Source organism: Carcharhinus amblyrhynchos, chromosome 7 (genome assembly GCF_965287045.1).
Source record: "Carcharhinus amblyrhynchos chromosome 7, sCarAmb.v2.hapA, whole genome shotgun sequence".
NCBI classification, from domain to species: Eukaryota; Metazoa; Chordata; class Chondrichthyes; order Carcharhiniformes; family Carcharhinidae; genus Carcharhinus; species Carcharhinus amblyrhynchos.
In genome coordinates this window covers 63945314-63964124 of record NC_137330.1, presented here as the reverse complement: position 1 = coordinate 63964124, position 18811 = coordinate 63945314, and the positions used below count along the sequence as shown (strand labels likewise).

At 41.1% G+C, this 18811-nt stretch overlaps 1 protein-coding gene across 1 annotated transcript in view; it reads right to left on the bottom strand.

Annotated features, from left to right (window-relative positions):
- Positions 1-16701, bottom strand: part of mtcl3 (MTCL family member 3) — a 42595-nt gene extending 25894 nt beyond the window's left edge. Inside the window, exons 1-3 of the mRNA XM_080192488.1 lie at positions 16514-16701; positions 15977-16201; positions 15575-15733 (exon numbers count right to left, since the gene is read on the bottom strand). Of these exons, the coding sequence (XP_080048614.1) occupies positions 15575-15733; positions 15977-16201; positions 16514-16657 (528 nt within the window). The 5' untranslated portion in view covers positions 16658-16701. The remainder of the gene's footprint in view (positions 1-15574; positions 15734-15976; positions 16202-16513) is intronic.
- Positions 16702-18811: the final 2110 nt, after the last annotated feature.

Sequence of the window (18811 nt, the reverse complement as noted above, 5' to 3'; positions counted from 1 at the left end):
TGTTTAAAGGGGAATGTTTTAAAATTCAGCTCTTTTTCTACAGGTAGTCACATTGTCTGGTCGGAATACAGCTCAAATGCTGGGAGAGTGGAACACTACTCATTTTAAGCATGCAGTGTTTACTTAGGGGAGAGCTAATATATATTTGTTTGTAGATGAAGATTTCCCCTGGGATTTTGATTAGGTTGATTGACAGGGCATGTGACAATGAGGTTAATGGGAGGAGCTAGGTTTTTTTGCAGAGAAACACTTTCAGTTCTAGCGGGTTTTTTTGAGACAAATCTGCAAGCTGCTCTGAAAATCAAAGCTTCAAGGTTGTGTACACTTCAAGTATATTAATGGTCTCTAACTGTATTTAAAGTGGAATTTTAAATTTGTAAGAAAATGTTGCTTATTTGGAAATGAAACCGTGATAAGTTAGAAATTAAGCTTGTTTCCTTTCATTTTTGAATTATTGTTCAACTGTTAATAGTTAAGCTGTGACATTTGTTAGAATTATACTTGTACTGTGTTTTAAGATAAAGTTTGTTTTATCATAAAATATCCCTTATTTTTCAGTGGAATTACTCCTAGTGTAAAGCATAATATACTCACATTTATGCCAAATTAATAAAAAAAATTGTTGGGGCCTAGTCTGGCTTCACAATATACCACAGGGTTCAGGTCTAAGACATTAATATAGGTAAAACTGACTAAACTAATTGGGGATGGCTTTGGAAAAAATTCCTTCTGATTCCTTAAATGATCAAGATTTACATTACAATAGTTGGATTGAAAGATGTTGAGGAGATTGCTTGAATTAGTCACCTTATCTTTTACATGGTGTGTGTTGAGTACTGAGTCTATACAATCTTTTGAAAAGAAGCTAGAAACATTTCAAATACAGAAATTTGTGAAAAAAGTATTAGCTTACTAGTCTTAATCATTAACGTTGTTGCATTTTTCTTGGTTTCTAGGATGTGGGCAATACTTCCAAGGCTAGTTTTAATCACCCATTCATTTTTCCTTGAGTAGTGATGGTGGCCTTTACCTTGGTGGCGACGGTCTTCTCACAATAGTACTACATATTTCCTGCACTTTACTCAGTGAAATGGTAGGTTATGTCCAAGCAGAATGGCTTATAACTTAGAGAGGCACTCACAGGTGTTGGCATTCCCATGATGTTGTTGTTCTTATTCTTTTCAAAGATAAAGTTTACAAGGTTGGAAAGTACTGAAATAAATCAAACAGTTTGCTACAGTGCACACGATACATTCTGCAGCCATAACGTACTGGTGAGTGCAATGACTAAATTTGTTAGGAGTGCCAGGAGTGCTGATCAAACTGAATACTTTGCCTGGATGCTTCCAGGTCTTTTGAATGATATTCCACCTGCACAAATCCAGGCTTCAGCCTACTAAACTATTAAATCTAGAACAGTAAGGGCTATTCTTCTATTAACCATGCTATTTGTTTAATGCATTTGTTTAATCTTTTTTTCTTCGTTCTTTTATGGGATGTGGACTTTGTTGAAAAGGCAGCATTTGTTGCCCATCCTTAATAGCCTTTCAACTGAGTGGCTTGTTAGAACATTGCTGGAGGCAGTTAAGAGTTAACCTCATTGCTGTAAGGACGACACATTTCTGGCCCCAAAGTAGTTTAATGAACCAGATAGGCTTTTACAGCAATCAGTTTTAGTTATCATTGTCACCATTACTGAGACTAGTTTTATATTCCAGATTTATTAATTGAATTTAAATTCTACTGATTTAAATTTGAATGGGTTAAACTTGAACCCTCATTCTCAGAACACCAGCTAAGGTGGACTTTCTCTTTAAACATTAGTATCGTAATTATTAATAGCCTTGCACTGATTGTCTCCATGTTAATATAAAACATATTCATTTGTAAATGTGTTTATGAATTCATTAATATGTTGGAATTGGCTTTTCAATGAAATGTGCGCAGTGAACATGACATGCAAATTACCTTTAGTTGATATGTCTGACTTCTCAGATGTACAAATTACAGAGATAAATACCACCACAAATTGATACCATTACCAGATCTAAAAAATTTAAATGTGAATTTACATTACTGTGCAATGATACTAATTGTTTCTTATTTCTTGCTTCATTGATCCTGCTTGTTTGAATACTGTGGTTCTCCAGGTTTTAGCAGTTATTCTCTGCACAGTTGTTGGTGGATAAAACAGCATCCACACCTCAAGAAGAGACAGTGATAATACTATACTATTACTATACTGGTAATCCAAAAGTCCAGGCTAATGCTCTGGGGACATGGATTCAAATTTAAATCAGTGGAATTTAAATTAAATTAGTAAATTTGGAATATAAAGTTGGTCTCAGTAATGGTGACCATGATAACTATAATTCTTGTAAAAAGCCATCTGGCTCACTAAAGTACTTTAGGAAAGGAAATCTTTAACCCTTACTGGTCTGGATTATGTGCGACTGCAGATCAACAGCAGTGTGGTTAACTCTTAACTACCCTCTGAAATGGTCGAGCAAGCCACTCAGTGCAAGGACAATTAGGGATGGACAATAAATGCCGCCTTTCCAACGATGTCCACATCCCATAAAGAATTTTTTTAAAAAAACTAATGCTTTAAGAAAAGTTAACCAACTGGTATGGTGGGACAGCCCTAAGTCTAGGATAGTTTCGGAGATCAGAAATGTATTTCAAGCAACAACAATGAATAGAAAAGCAGCAAAGTTGGCTGATGGGAGAGGAACCCAATGGAAAATGGCTTGTGGATGACCATGGGAAGTTCATGCATGATGAATTAGCTGTATTTACCTATCTCAGATACTGTTGATCTCCCTATAGGGGCTGACAGTGGAGACCAATTTTGTATAAAGTTTTCTGGTTTACTTTTAGTGAGTATATCATTTTTAAAACTCTTCCATTTTTCTTCAGTGACTTAACACATTATTAATAGACTGTGGGTATCTATCTTATGCTATTGAATGAAGTGCACCTTTGGATAGAAACTGCTAATAGTATGTGAGCTAAAGTTCAACAGTGTACAAGGTTATTCTTTGAAAATCCATCTCCAATGAAGGGATATACTCTCTGGAAATGCTGTTAATCTAAAGTACCAATCGTGCTGTTTTTGATGGTTTGTATGTTGCCAATACAGAACAGAAAGTGGACCCAGTTGAGAGGAAGACAGCCACCCTGCAATTAATACTTATTTGAGGAAAGATTCTCTCCCATTTGTCAATTTTCTGGTTGTGTGCTGACCCAGGCAAGTGATTATATAAAAAAAAGCCTTCGCGGATCAAGATGTTAGCACTCTTACTTTCCTGGAATAATCTATTTTCATCATTTTATAATTTACTTTGCATATCAATAATCCAATAACCAATCAAATCAATCTGTAAATGGGAAAGAGTTGACCTTTGAGATAAATATGTTTGTGTAATATTGGGTGGCGGATTTCTCCTGCTTTGAGATTAAGTGCTGTTGCGGGGATGGGACGGTGGAGTGCTGTGGCAGCTGGTGGGAAAACACACAAACTTGGATCAGGAACATCTTCATTCTCGGGAGGTCTATCTTCCGGTCTCAACGTGCTCCTAGAGATCTATGTTAATTTGCAGGCAGGCCACCACCTTTGAGGATGAAGGAAGGGTCCCCTCTAGGATACCTACTCCATAAGGTCCACTTGAGATGTTCTTGGAGGGTTGCAGGCAGTCTCCACCCCAAATTTCAGGGGGAGCCCCTGACATGTTTTAGATAAGTCCCAACATCTGCAATCCATGTTGTTCCAAACATGTTTCACACCGGCATATTTTCCCACCAGCACTGCAGTGAATCTGACATGAGGATCATAAAACCATAAAATTCCTATGGTGCAGGAGGAAGCCACTCGGCCCATCAAATCTGCACTGACAACAATCCCACCCAGGCCCTATTCCCATAACCCCACATATTTACCCCACCAATCCCTCTTATCTACATATCCCAGCACACTAACGGGCAATTTAGCATGGCCAATCAACCTAACCTGAACATCTTTCGGATCATGGGAGGAAACTGGAGCACCCAGAGAAAACCCATACAGACATGGAGAGAAAGATGTATGGGTTAGGTTGATTGGCCATGCTAAATTGACCCTAGTGTCAGAGGGATTAGCAGGGTAAATGTGGAGGGTTATGGGAATAGAGCCTGGGTGAGATTGTGGTCAGCACAGACTTGATAGACCAAATGGCCTCTTTCTGTACTGTAGAGATTCTATGATTCTTTTACGACGTGCAAACACCACAAAGATAGTGACCCAAGCCGGGAATTGAATGCAGGTCCCTGGAGCTGTGAGGCAGCAGTGCTAACCACTGTGCCACCGTGCTGCCCCAAGGATGTCAGGCCTTCATCCGCATCCCATTAACAGGATGCAAAAAGAGATTTACGCTGGCCCGTGGTAAGTTTTCCAACCTACCACGCCAAGCACCAGAAGTTCACACTGTAAATTCACACCAGCATGAAACCAATTTCTGGGCCTCCTGCCATATTCTCCCCCTGCTGCCCCAGCCCCCCACACTTGCCATCAAACACGCCAATGGAGCTTGTGAGAATTCAATCCATTAAATCAGGTACTTAGTGTTCTCATCATCAAGAATGTTAATTGGCTTTGGTAAGCAAAGATAGGCTTAAAAAAAAAAGCCAAGTACTACTTTGCTCCAAACTTTTAGCAGTTTGGTGCATTAAAATGAGGTATGTTCATCTCTTACTCATCAAAGAATGCTTCCTCTAAGGATGCATCAGAGCAGTGCAAAACTCCTCAGTAGCTGGAATCACAAATGCGAACATTATACATATTTCTCAAATAGTCAAATCCCAACACACAAAAGGCAGATCAGTCAAAAACAAAAATTATGTTAATAATATGTAATCTAGGAGCACCACAGTTCGCTTAGACTGCGGAAATTAAGAAATCAAATATTAATTTCTCACAACCATATATTTAGACAAGCAAAAGAAGTCTGAAGGGTCAGCAGCAGATGGGATCCCACTTATATTACTAACACTTGTTTAAACTTAAAAAAAACAATGTGAATATTAACTTTTTGTGAGTAAAATATATTTAATATGAAATATTATGTAAATAGAATGGAGGGCTGTGGCAAGCCGCATTCCTCAGGGATCAGTTCTGGGATCTTTGCTGTTTGTAACATATAAATGATTTGGAGGAAAATGTAACTGAATTGATCAGTAAGTTTGTGAATGACGCAAAGATTGGTGGATTTACAGATAGCAATCAGGACCATCAGAAGATGCAGCAGGGTATAGATCAGTTGGAGCCTTGGGTGGAGTGATGGCAGATGGAGATTAATCCAGATAAATGTGAGGTAATGCAGTCTGGAAGGTCTAAGATAGGAAGTATACAGTAAATGGCAGAACCCTTAAGAGTGTCGATAGGCAGAGGGATCTGAGTGTACAGGTAACAGGTCACTGAAAGTGGCAATGCAAGTGCAGAAGGTAGTCAAGAAGTCATACGGCATGCTTGCCTTCACCAGCCAGGGCACTGAGCTTAAAAACTGGCAAGTCTTCAATTGGCTGCAGCTTCACAGAATCTTAGTTAGGCCACACTTGGAATATAGTGTTCAATTCTGGTCGCCACACTACCAGAAAGATATGGAGGCTTGGGAGAGGATACAGAAAAGATTTACCAGGATGTTGCATGGTATAGAAGGCATTAGCTATGAGGAGAAGTTGGCGAAATTTGGTTTGTTCTCACTGGAACAACGGAGGTTGAGGGGTGACCTGATAGGCCTCTACAAGATTACGAGGGGCATGGACAGAGTGGATAGTCAGAAGCTTTTTCCCCATGGTGGAAGAGTCAATTACTAGGGGGCATAGGTTTAAGGTGCGAGGAGCAAGGTTTAAAGGAGAAGTACATGGCAAGTTTTTTTTTATACAGGTGGTGGTGGGTGGAACTCGCTGCCGGGGGAGATAGTGGAAGTAGATATGATAGTGAGTTCTAAGGGACATCTGGACAAATACATGAATAGGATGAAAGTAGGGGGATATGGTCCCCGGAAGGGTAGAAGGTTTTAGTTCAGTTGGGCAGCATGGTCACTGCAGGTTTGGAGGGTCGAAGGGCCTGTTCCTATGCTGCAATTTTCTTTGTTCTTTCCTGTTCTTGATTTTCTAAACATACAGAATAACACCCCCCACCCCCTCAGCACCTAATATTTAATATAAAAATGCTCAGACTAAATACTGCGCAGCAGATCAACCACAGAATTAAACAAAACAATCACGTTATATTTTCAATTTGATTGGTAGGTTTGATAATCTGTGTCAAATATTATTAAGCCAGTCCAATAACAGTAGGTGAGCTTACGATCAAAGCTGTTTATTCTGTGACAGAAGTGTATTCAATGTAGTGTTGAAGATGAAGGGGATGAAACAGTTAATGAAACTAAAGTTATTCACATAAAGGATTCTTAAGCGGCTCGACAGGATAAATGCTGAGAGGATGTTTCCCCTCACGGTAGAGTCGAGGGTATTGTCTCAGAATAAAGGGGTGCCAATTCAAGACTAAGATGAGGAGGAGTTTCTTCTCCGAGTCTTTGGAACTCCATGGCACACAGAGCTGTAGGAACAGAGTCCTTGTGTATATTTAAGGCTGCGATGGAGGGATTTTTGATCAATAAGGGAATCAACGGTTATGGGAAAGGGCAGAAAAGTGGAAGTGGGAAATGTCAAATCAGCCATGGTGGTGCAGAACAGGCTTGAGGGGCTAAACGGATGACCCCGTTCCTGTTTCTAATGGTCTTAATCTATTACAAAATTTAAGAGGGAATTACAGAGGTAGCTTTAGGAATGTGCAATCTCATCAGAGAGTACAGTCAACAGGAACTTATTTTGGGAAAAGGTAAGAAAAATGAATATTCAATGCATCCTAAAATTAGACACCCTTGACTGTTCCATCATTGCAAACTACCACCTCATCATCAATCATTCTTTCTAGCACTGAGCCAGAATTTTGTTGTGGGTCCAAGAGAAGAGATGAAAATTTCCAGGACACTATTTTGGGCAACTGTCCCTTTAAGCTCAGTTAGTTAGGCTGCACAATGTCTGCTACAAATATCTGCATGCCCATCAGGAATGTTGTGCGCCCATTTATAAATCTATCAGAAAATTACATCAGATAAGCCTTGGGGATCAATGAGGAAGCTGAGACATGTCCAATATTTTCAACTTCCAACCACTTATTCTTCAGACAGCAAACAAGTGATCCTGAGTTTCAAATCATCCCCCCATTTTAAATCTCTCCTACCAGCTTTTCATTCCAACCACAAAACAGAAATTGCATTAATTAGCAATAACATCCTCTGCAACTGTGACCATGAAATGATTTCTTCCCAATCTCTCTGGAACTTGTGACATGGTTGATCAAAAATATCCTCCCTCAATGCCTGAACTGCATTGTCTGGCTCACTGGAATTGCCCTAACTTGGTTACATTCCTACCTATCAATCATGCCAGAGCATCTCCAGCAATTGCTTCTTATCTTGCCCCTGCACCATTATTTTAGTGCACCTCAAGATCTATCTTTTCCTTATACCTCATCTTCATATGAGGCAGCATAGTGGTTAGCACTGCTGCCTCACAGTACCACTCGAGTTCGATTCCCAGCTCGGGTCACTGTCTGTGTGGAGTTTGCACATTCTCCCTGTGTCTGTCTGGGTTTCTTCAAGTGTTCCGGTTTCCTCCCATAGTCCAAAGATGTGCAGGTTAGGTGCATCGGCCATGTTAAATTCTCCCTCAGTGTTCCCAAAAAGGCACCGGAATGTGGCAACTAGGGGATTTTCACAGTAACTTCATTACAGTGTGAATATAAGCCTACTTGTGACCAATAAATAAACTTTTATTTATATGCATGCTGTCCCTCGCTAATAATGTTCAAAGCTCTGAAGCCAGCTTCAACATGTACAGCTCTACCTCATCATCACATCTCTCAACTTCTCTATTGTTTCACTGCTTATAGTGTCATAGAGTTAGACAGCATAGAAACAAGCCCTTCGGGCAACCAGGTCTATGCCAACCAATCTATACTAATCCCATTTCCCAGCACTTGGCCTATAGCCTACTATGCCTTGGCGGTTTAAGTTCTCCTTCAGATGCTTCTTAAATGTTGTGAAAATACCTGCCTCCACCACTTTCCTCAGGCAGCACATTCCATATTTCCACCACCCTCTGGATGAAAAAAAAGTTTCCTCAGATCCATTCTAAACCATTTACTCTTCACCTTAAACGAATATTCTTTGGTCCCAAACAGTATCTGACATCCAATTGTGATGAGGCTCAATTTCTTCTGGTGAGCAATTGGGAAGACCAAAACCACCATCATTGTTCCTCATCACAACTTTGTATCCTTGTCACCAATTCCATCCCATTCTCATTTTCTTTGCAACCTTGAAATTCCATTTGATCCTAATCTGAGCTTCAAACTCATAGTGCTTTCATTAAGATTGCCTTCTTTCACCACCACTGTATCACTCACTCAACTGTCTACTACTGATATCCTCATCTATTCCTTTGTTCCCTTCCATCCTCCTTGAGGCCTCAGCTCATTTAATAATGTGCCAACTGTATCTTTTCTTATAAGAAGTCCCACTCAAACATACAGGTCCCCACTGATGTGAATTGGTTCCCAGTCCCCAATCCCTCCAATTTATGTGAAGGTCCTAAAGAGGATGCAGAGGAGATTTACCAAAATGGTTCCAGGAATAAGGGAATATAGCTACTAGGTTAGGTTAGAAAAGCTGGAATTATTTTCCTTGTAGAAAAGAAGGTTAAAAGGAGCTCCGATAGAGGTGTACAAGATTATGACAGATTTAGATAAGGCAGACAGAAAAAAAAAGTTCCCATTGATGATAGTGCAGGGACAAGGTAATATATTTATACATTAAAAAGAAAATAGTTATTTGATGTGCTCCAGTTGGATGAAATACTGCACCACAAAAAGAAATTAAAAAATGCAAAGTACAAGGAAATGTAGAGTGAACTTTGCCACAAATGCAGTGGACGGAATAGGTTCCTTTTGTGCAGAGATTGTGTGATTTATTAGTGTGACAGGACACTTCAGAAAATGTGGCTTGGGAAACAGAATAATAGAGACAAAATGATACCGAGAAAAGGCCAACTTGGACATAAAATGGAGTCTGTGAAATGTCAAAGGGATGTGGATGATGGTAAAGGTAAAGTGTAATTAAAAAAACAGCTGATCAGAGCAATAAAAAAAATGAGAGCAAATTGAAACAGAATAAGGATTGTGCTTCAATTGTTCAATGCACCGACAATAAATGGAGCCCAATAGTGCATGAAGAACTCAGAAATTTCAGCAGTGTGCTCGTCAGTGACTTTTAACCCTAGTCACTGCATTAGCAACTCTATTGCAGCCTTCTGTCTCATGAGACAATGATTTGTGTCACAGTGATCAATTCTACGTTAAACAGTTCCACTCTGGCACGGCAGCCTTCGCCACATTTGCTGCATAGGAAGCCAGTGGGCTGAGAAGATGCACAATTCACAGGCCTTTGTTTGGCCTAGACACTCTTCTCGACCAGCTGAACTTTTCATTTCTGCTTGTCTCGTCCAATGTCCCTGCAAACAGTCAGAATCCAGAGATTTAGGACCATTAGCAACTGACTCCCAGTTGTCAATGTCTTCAATCTTCATATCTTGCTTGCAGATATTCTTGTGGCAGAGATAAGGAAGCCCAGGAGGTTGTGATGCTCTGGCCAATTCACTATGTAGGTCAGAGAATTTTTTTTTTATTATTTCACATCGTTGGCTGTGCCAGCATTCATTGTCAATCCCTAATTGCCCTTGAGAAGGTGGCGCTGAATTCCTGCAGTCCATGTGATGTGAGTACACCTACAGTGCTCTTAGGAAGGGAGTTCCAGGATTTTGCCCAAGGGATAGTAAATGAACGGTAATATAGTTCCAAATTGGATTGGTGCGTGGCTTGGAGGAAAACTTGAAGTTGATGGTGTTCCCATTCGTCTGCTGTCCTTATCCTTCTAAGCTTCAGAAGATATTGCTGAAGGAGCCTTGCTGAATTACTGTAGCCCATCTTGTAGATGGTACAAACTGCTGCTGCGCATTGGTTGCGTGAGGAATTAATGTTTAATATGGTGGGCGGAGTATCAATCAAGTGGGCCGCTTTATCCTGGATGGTTTCAAGCATCTTGAGTGTGGCAGGAGTGTACTTTTCCAGACAAATGGGCAGTATTCCATCATCCCAAGCCTCGTAAATGCTGGAGACACTTCAGGGAGTCAGGAAGTGAGTTACTCAGTACAGAATTCCCATCCTCTCCACCTGCTCTTGTGGTCACAGTATTTATAAAGCTGATCCCAGTTCAGTTGTTGATGGAAAGTAATGCCAGGATGTTGATTGGGGGGGTGGGGTGTGTGTGTGTGTGTGTGTGTGTGTGGGTAGGTAGGGTGCAGTCAGTGATGGTAATGTAATTTGAATGTTGAGGGGAGCCGATTAGATTCTCCCTTATTGGAGATTATCATGGCCTGGGCATTTGTGTAGTGCAAATCACAGAATGCCTCAAGTGCATAAGGCAGCCATTTGGCCCATTGAGTCTGCACCAACCATAATCCCACTCAGGTTCTTGCCCCATAACCCCATTTACCCTGCTAGTCCCCTTGACTCTAAGGGGCAATTGAGCGCAGTCAAGCAATCTAACCTCCCTGGACTGTGGGAGGAAACCAGAGCACCCGAAGGAAACCCACCAAGACACAGGGAGAACGTGCAGACCCCACACAGACAGCGACCTGAGCCTGAAACTGAACCCAGGTCCCTGACATTGTGTGCAACTATGCCGCCCTTATGTTGCTTGTGACTTTTCAGCTTATGCCAACATGTTGTCCAGGTCTTGCTGCACATGGACGCTGACTGCTTCAACATCTGAGTTGCAACTGATGCTGGATATTTTATAATAACCAGCAAATATCCCCACTTCTGGGCTTATGATGGAGAGAAGATCATTTATGCTGCAGCTGAAGATTACTGGGCCTAGAGCACCACCCTGAAGAACTCCGGCAGTGATATCCTGGGACTGGGATATTTGACCTCCTACAATCACAATCATCTTCCTTTGTGCTAAGTATGACTTCAAATAGTGGAGACTTTCCCTGAGCCCCATTGACTGTAGATTTGTTTGGGCTTCTTGGTTCCACAATTAGTCAAATGCTGCCTTGATGTCAAGGGCAGTCACTCTCAATTCACAAAATGCTCTTTTGTCCATTTTTGGACAAATGCCATAATGTGGTGAGGAGCTGAGTAGCCTAGGCGGAATCCAAACTGAGCGTTAATAAGCAGGTTATTGTTGAGTAGGTGTCGGTTGATAGTACTGTGGATGACTGTTTTAATGATTTTACTAATGATCAAGAGTAGACTGGGCAGTAATTGGCCAAGTTAGATTTGTCCTGCTTTTTGTGTATAGAACACACCTGGGCAATTTTCCACACTGCTGTGTAGACGCCAGTATTGTAACTGTACTGGAAGAGTTTAGCTAAGAGCCTGTTTAATTCTGTAACACAAGTCTTTACTACTATTCTGCAATACTGTCAGAGCCATAACTTTTGCAGTATCCAGCACCTTCAGCCCTTTCTTGATATCACATGGAGAGAATTGATTTGTCTGAAGAACACTACAAAAAGCCAAAAACGAAATGCAAAGAAAATAATCGCTAGAGATCCCTGGCCAAGAAGAAAATCTAAATGTCTGGATACCAAAGAGTAACGAAAGGATCTCAACAGCTTTGACAGGTAGTTTAACAAAAGGCGTGGGAATTGTACATAAAATGAAGGAATCAGGCTGCATAACCTTTGTGAAAGAGGGTGAAATCAAAGAGAAGTGGGGTCAATATTTTAACTGGCTTATGAATGAAGAAAACTTAAGATGGAAGACAGAAAAGGTAGTTGTAAATCAAGAAATGATAGCATCAATCCAGTAGAAATCAGAACAGTGCAGAAAAATTAAAAATGACAAAGCAGTGGGACCATTAGGGTGTCTCAAATCCGAATGTCCAAAATTTGGAGTCGTCTGAAAATTGGAATGTACCATGCAAAGTTAATTGATTAAGTACAAAAAGACTTACCTAAGCAATTTGGCTATGCACTGTATTGACACAGTCTGGTCACAGACTAGTTATCCCCTTTGCTGCTTCAGTGCCAATCTATTCCCACACTCCAAGTGATCCTTGACCTCACCTAATCCAGTTTGCTCTGAACCGTCGATGGCCTGAACTGCTGAGCCAAAATACAACTAGATCTAAAATCTAACACAGCATCTGTCTCAAGGTTGCTGGTTTTGAGATACTAATAGAAGTACATGAATGAAAATTTAACAATGGATTAGCTCTGGTTAGAGTAATTGGAAGAAGCACAATGTAGTCTCTGAAACTGAAAGGGAGAACTACAAGACAGTTGTGAGAACAGCCTTGTTATATAGTGCAGAAACTTTGGTAACATCAGGGCAAGGAGAACAATGAGTGAACACTAATGAGATGCAGATGTTGAAACAGATGTGTGGAGATACAAGAAAGGGCAAGATCAGGAGCAATATATAAAGGAATCAGTGAAGACTGTTGAAGAATTAAGGAAAGCAGCCAGGAAGAAATAAGATGGTAAGCTGTTGTAGAGAGAGGATGTGGTCAGGCAAGTGATGGAGACAAGACTGCCAGGAAGAAGAAGAGGAATGCTTAAGGTAAAAGGATAAAAGGATGTAGAGGTAAGAGACTTAAACACAGTAGGATTGGAAGAAGATTGAGTGACTGATTGGTGGAGATGTTGAAAGGTGATCAACCTTTGTGGCCACCACAAGTGGGAAAAGCTGAAATAAGAAAGCAGTTTTCTCATTTGTGATGGGAGGTAAGACAAGAGTTAAAGATGAATGAAGGATGTCTTGACAGGAATGATTTGTAGATTGTAGGACTGCTTTGCGTTGCAAGATATAATCCAAGTTGGTTCAGAATTTAGCTGCCAAATGAATTTTCTGCTTCCCTCTAAGTCCAGCTAGAATTAGGCAATCCTGGTTATCACTGGCAGCTATGTGCTTGAGTGCTAGTTCCCATCATGTTCCTCTTCCTGCTGCACCTCATTTTGCTCCTCTTCCTCCCACTCAAAAAAGTGCACTCTATACATAGAACATAGAACAGTACAGGCCCTTTGGCCCTCTACGTTGTGCTGACCTTTGTCCGAAACCAAGATCAAGCTATCCCACTCCCTATCATTCTGGTGTGCTCCATGTGCCAATCCAATAACCGCTTGAAAGTTCCTAAAGTGTCCGACTCCACTATCACAGCAGGCTGTCCATTCCATACCCCAACCACTTCTTCCTCCAAGAAATCCAGTCCTCTCTGTTGCACTATGTTGTGAAAGGCACAACATACTACGATCATTCTTGATATCCAGCCTGACGAATCCAGATTTATTCAGACATCTCAAACCACATCTTCAGCATCCCATTTGTTTGGTAATGACAGCTGTCATGGTCTCTAGCTTTGACTGTTACTTTCTTTGGCTATATTGTCTGGACTCCGAATATGTGTCATCAACCACATCTTCAATAGATAACCCTTGTCCCTAAGGAGCCAGCCACTAACATTGCTTTGAGATGTTATGAGTTTAAGGAGGCTTGACTGGTGCAGGACAAAAGCATCATGGTAGTTCTTGGGAAGCTTGCACAAACATATAATATTGCTGTGGTTGCACACAAACTGCCAGAAATCACACACAATTGCACCAAATAGGAGTAGGACAGAAAGAAAGAGTAGCTGAACAATTGTATGCACATGAGTCTCTAACACAATGACATGTCAAGTATTTGCTTATTTTTTAAGATTATGCAAATTAATGCATGCAATTGATGATTCCCTGGATCTATGGAAATCCAAATCAGAGCCACAAAGCTAAATGCCTATTCATTTTGACTACACTCATCAGTTAATGATGCACATAATTCTTTGCCTTGGCAAACATGGATTCTGTCACCTATGAATTTGTGGGCAGAAGATTACAAAGGCATGCCATTTTAAAGACAGAAGTCAATGGGTGCTGTCAACTTCCCAACATGCCATCAATTTCAGTATTTTTAAACACCTACCCACTCTCAAAGCTATACATAGTTTCAGTTTAAAATTCCCATTAAGAGTGACCAAAGAGAAAAAAGAGACAAATACATGCAAACATCAACAGATAAAGAAATCTGTGGAAAAAAAAGAGATACAGGTGGATACTGCAGGAACAGAAAAACAAAGAAAGGTAGCTAACATGCAAAAGAATCTCTCACGTGAAAGGACGCAGTGGGGAGTCAGTGAAATGTGCAAATGAACGGGAGAAATGACATCTCTATGTTATTCACTCAAATATTCTTTCTCATGTTAATTGTGTGAGAAACAATATAATTTGAAAATCTCTATTCAATGACGGTTATTTTTAATGAAATATTTCCTAGGAAAATGGATCTATCAAACAATCTGGTTCTCATCCAAGTACCAATGGAGAACTCAGGCACCATACTGACCGGTTTAAAGGAGGCCTTCCATAATCCTGGTGTATTTAAGAGTGTACTCTACACCAATCACCCCTTGTTCACACACCAAAGGTTCTTTCTTAATTGCTGACATTGTTCCTTTGGTATAGTTAAAAGAAAAAAAATCTACTTTGTCCTTATAATCACACTTGTTTCAGTTGTGTTTCCTCCTAAACCCATCAATAACATTCCTAGTAAAATCTAACTGTTACCAAATTAAATCTTGGGGATAATTGTAACTTTTATCACTGGATGATAAATAGGTAATAAGGAGTTTTACACCTCACTCTTTATTTTCTATTCATGGGGTGTAATACAATCAGCTGATTTCATTTTGCCCATTTTTTGCTCTGCTAAAGTTAATTCTAATTCTCCCCATTTTTCTTAAATGTACCGACTTATTGGACAAGAATTTGATTTGTACCAGACAACTTTGGAATAGCAAATGGTCAAAGTCAACTAATCAACAGATATCTTCCTTGACAGATTGACATTGAAAGTGTGAAGCAGGCTTTCTGACATATTATCCATGTTTACCCACAAGTTATTTGGCTACAAACACCTTGAATTTGTTCTATTGCTGTTGACACTGCTGAGTTGTTTCCCATGGTCATCTGCTTGGCACCACAGATCACCAGTTAAGTGCAGATGAGCCCTGTGACTAAATGTGGTAATGGCCTTCCACCAGCAAAAAACAGTATGTGGGAATATCATTCCACTGACTTAACATTCATTTTGGGCACAAGGCCAATTTCTACTCTTCGGGGACTTTTTTTTACAACAAAGAAATATGTTCATAAATTACAGTTGTCAATATTCCTGAGTGACAGTTTAACTCAATTGTTTAACCATTTTCATCAGACCTAACCCCATTTAAAGAAATAGAGAAATGTTGGATGACTATATTACATTCTCCCACTGACATGACCAAAGATGATTTCTCAATTTGTGATCTGTTGTCTTCAATTTATAACCCTGGAATAGGGTAGTGGTGGTCATCATTACTGTACTTGCCTCTTTTATCTTGTCCAGTTCATTCTGTAAAGCTTGTTTGGTAATTTCAGCTTCTATTAGCTGCTGACGCAAGGTTTCATTTTCTTCCTCTGTTTTGGTGCGTTTTTCTTCTACGTTTTCCAATTCGTGGTGCAGCCGGACAGACACGTCTTTGGCAACCTGTAAGTAATGACAACAGTAAATGGCATCCTCATCACAGAAAATGAAATAACGAAGTCACAACTGTTTTAAAATGGATACTAATAATCACAGAAAATAAAACTCACGTCTTAACTATTTTAAAATGGTTGTTAATTACTTAAAAGTTCGTTATCTCAAAAGATGCAGATTTGTTTTCTGTTTTAATCTTTGCTAAGTTCAGGAAACTCACGACAATGTCATGGATTGAAAGGGAAAGTTGACCTTGAGGTCTTGCTCCAGGCTCCTCAGCAGCTCGTTATCCATCTCGCCGGTCTGGGCGAACCTCATCCTCTTCCTCTCGGTCTTCCGCAGGCGGTACTGGAGGATCCGGCAGTTCTTGTTGGCCCGCTCCAGCTCCCGCCGGAGGTCCTGCAGTTGGCAGGCATCCTCCTCGTAGAAACTGTCCCTCATTTCGTCCATTTCGTTCCTCATTTCCTCTATCTCGGTCTGAAACAAAGCAAAGATATCTTTATCTATGTGTGTATATGTGTGTGTTTCGATAGAAGAGCAAAATCAAAATAAAAAAAAACTCTTTCAAATCTGCGGCAGGCGTTTCCCAGGACAATGGCCATATTGTAAATTGTCAACAGCATCTCCTGTGCGAGCATTGCAGCTTGCAGGCCCACACAGGGTGAAGCCTCTTCCTCTCAGAAGCGGGCTTGTTTTGGTATTTATGTTGCATTCTATCCGTGTCTATCCCGGAGCAGAGATTACTCCCCCCCTGTCTCTGGCAGGCTGCCACAAGCCAATATCTCTTACCTTGAGGCCCAGGTTTTCCGAGCGCAGCTTCTCCACCTCCTCTTGCAGGCTCTTTTCTTGCTCAGTCATTATTGTCTCCATGTTGGATCCGCCCGCCGCTCTCTCGTTCTGGCTGTCGGGCTCCGCTGTAGTTTTGGTGTGCATGACGGCCGCAGCACCGGGCGGCGACCCAAACCCCGCGCTCTGAGTGTAGAGGCCAAGCCCGGGACCCCTCCCCGCTCCTCCTGGCTGCCCGCTGCCCTCCGCCTCCCCACTACCACCTCCTCCGGCCGGCTGCTGCTCGCCTGCTTTGCCCCGCGCTGCCTTTACCGCACCGTCCACTTTCTCAAGGGGGTCCCCGGCCGCCCGACCACTCTTCGCGAGGGGAAAATCCGAGTTCTTCCTCGGGGCGAAGCGGCAGCTTTCCGCCTCCACCCTGGCGGGCTCCTCGGGCGCGGCGATCTCCCTTTCAGCACCAGCGGAGCGGACAGCAGCCCCGGCTCGGCTCGCTTTCTCTTTCAGATTCGCAGCCCCCTGGTTGGAAAAGCGGCTCGGGTGGTAACCCTGCTTGAGTGTGCTCGATTTGGTACCGAAGGAAGTCTTTATGGAGGGTCTGGAGTTAATATCCCGGAACCTGGCCGGCGATGAGGCTCGCTGCTGTTTCTTGTTGTGAGGATGTTGTCTGTTTTCAGCAGCGCCACTGGCTGGGTTCATGGTGCTATCGTCATCTAAAGGCGATTCTCAGGCAGCTCCATGCATACCACTTAGATACTTATCCACTTCCGGGCTGCAGAAAATTTCAGTTTCTAATAGTACAGAGCCCTGTAATTACAAAATAACAAGAAAGCTTACTATTATCGCATGTGACGTATTTCTGGCAAACTTTCAAAGGAACATGCAGACAGGGAGACTTAAATGGGCCAAAATTGGACAAGCTGCCTCCTTTTTTTCAGGTGGATATCTCGGTGCTAGCTTTTGTTCGTAATGTCCAGTTCGCTGTTTAATCTGTAACATAATGCAGGACATCAGGAACCTTAAGGGTTTTATACATGAGATAGTAAGTCATCCATTTTCACTGTTTCACAGATGCACCAAAGTCAGGAATAATGTGGAAACCCAATTCTGCATTGTTTTAGGGTACAAAGAATATCTGCTATTTTAATAACAAAATGATAGTTGCATAAATCTATGAAGAAGTTAAGGTATGAAAACAGCCTAAAACGACTTTATTGAATCAAATTACTGAAAATCCTCAAACAAATTTTCACCTTTGAAAATTTACAGAAGTCTGTGTTGACATAAAAGGACCATCGAATCCAAGTTAAACTGATGTCTTACATGCCTAGTTACTCCTCGCAAGAATTGATGCCTAGGTGTTTCACAATTACCTTTTTAGATTTCCATACCTCAAGATTATAGAATTATAGTACTGAAATCTTGCTAACTGGAGTTCCTCCCTGGACCATGATAGTGGCTCCTTTGAAACCATCAAATTTCTTCATTCCACCATCAAATGTATTTGCTAAATAGCTCAGTATTCATATCACTGCATAATAACATCTTCTCTGATAATTGCACTGCTATGGAGTCTTTTGGAAGTTAGGGCAGCAGATCCCCACAAATGTATCAATATTTGTGAAAAAACAGAGTGCCAGTATGTCCAGTGATCATTGAGAGTATGCTGCTATTTTCAGATGTTATTAATATTGGGTAGGATTTTACGGCCTCACTCAGCCTGAAACCATAAAATCCCACCCAAAGTCAATGGACCCTCTCATGTCAGCCACTTGCCCACTCTGATTGATTCTTGTGGTGGGCAGGGCGGTAAAATTCCGGCCAATGTTTGACATATGAATGAACTGCAACTAATTGTTTTGATGTTTGTGTACAGGGTTGCCATAAATGTGGTAATAGTTGTAGAAGCTTATTCATTTAATTTTCATGGGATGTGGGTGTCACTGGCAAGGCCAACATTTGTTGTCCATCCCTAATTACCCTCGAATTGAATAGTTTGCTCTGCTATTTCAGAGGGCAGTTAAGAGTCCACATTGTTGTAGGTTTGGAGTCAGATATAGGCCAGAGCAGTTAAGGATGGCAGATTTCCTTCCCTAAAATACATCAGTGAACCAGATAGGTTTTTATGACAATTGATGATAGTTGCCATGGTCACCATTATTAAGAGTTTTACATTCCAGATTTGTTAACTGAATGTAAATTCCACCACATCACCAGAGCATTAGCCTGATTGCTAATCCAGTGGTTTTACCACTTTGCCACTCTTTCTCCCACGAATATGTTGATATTATCTATGTAGGTAAT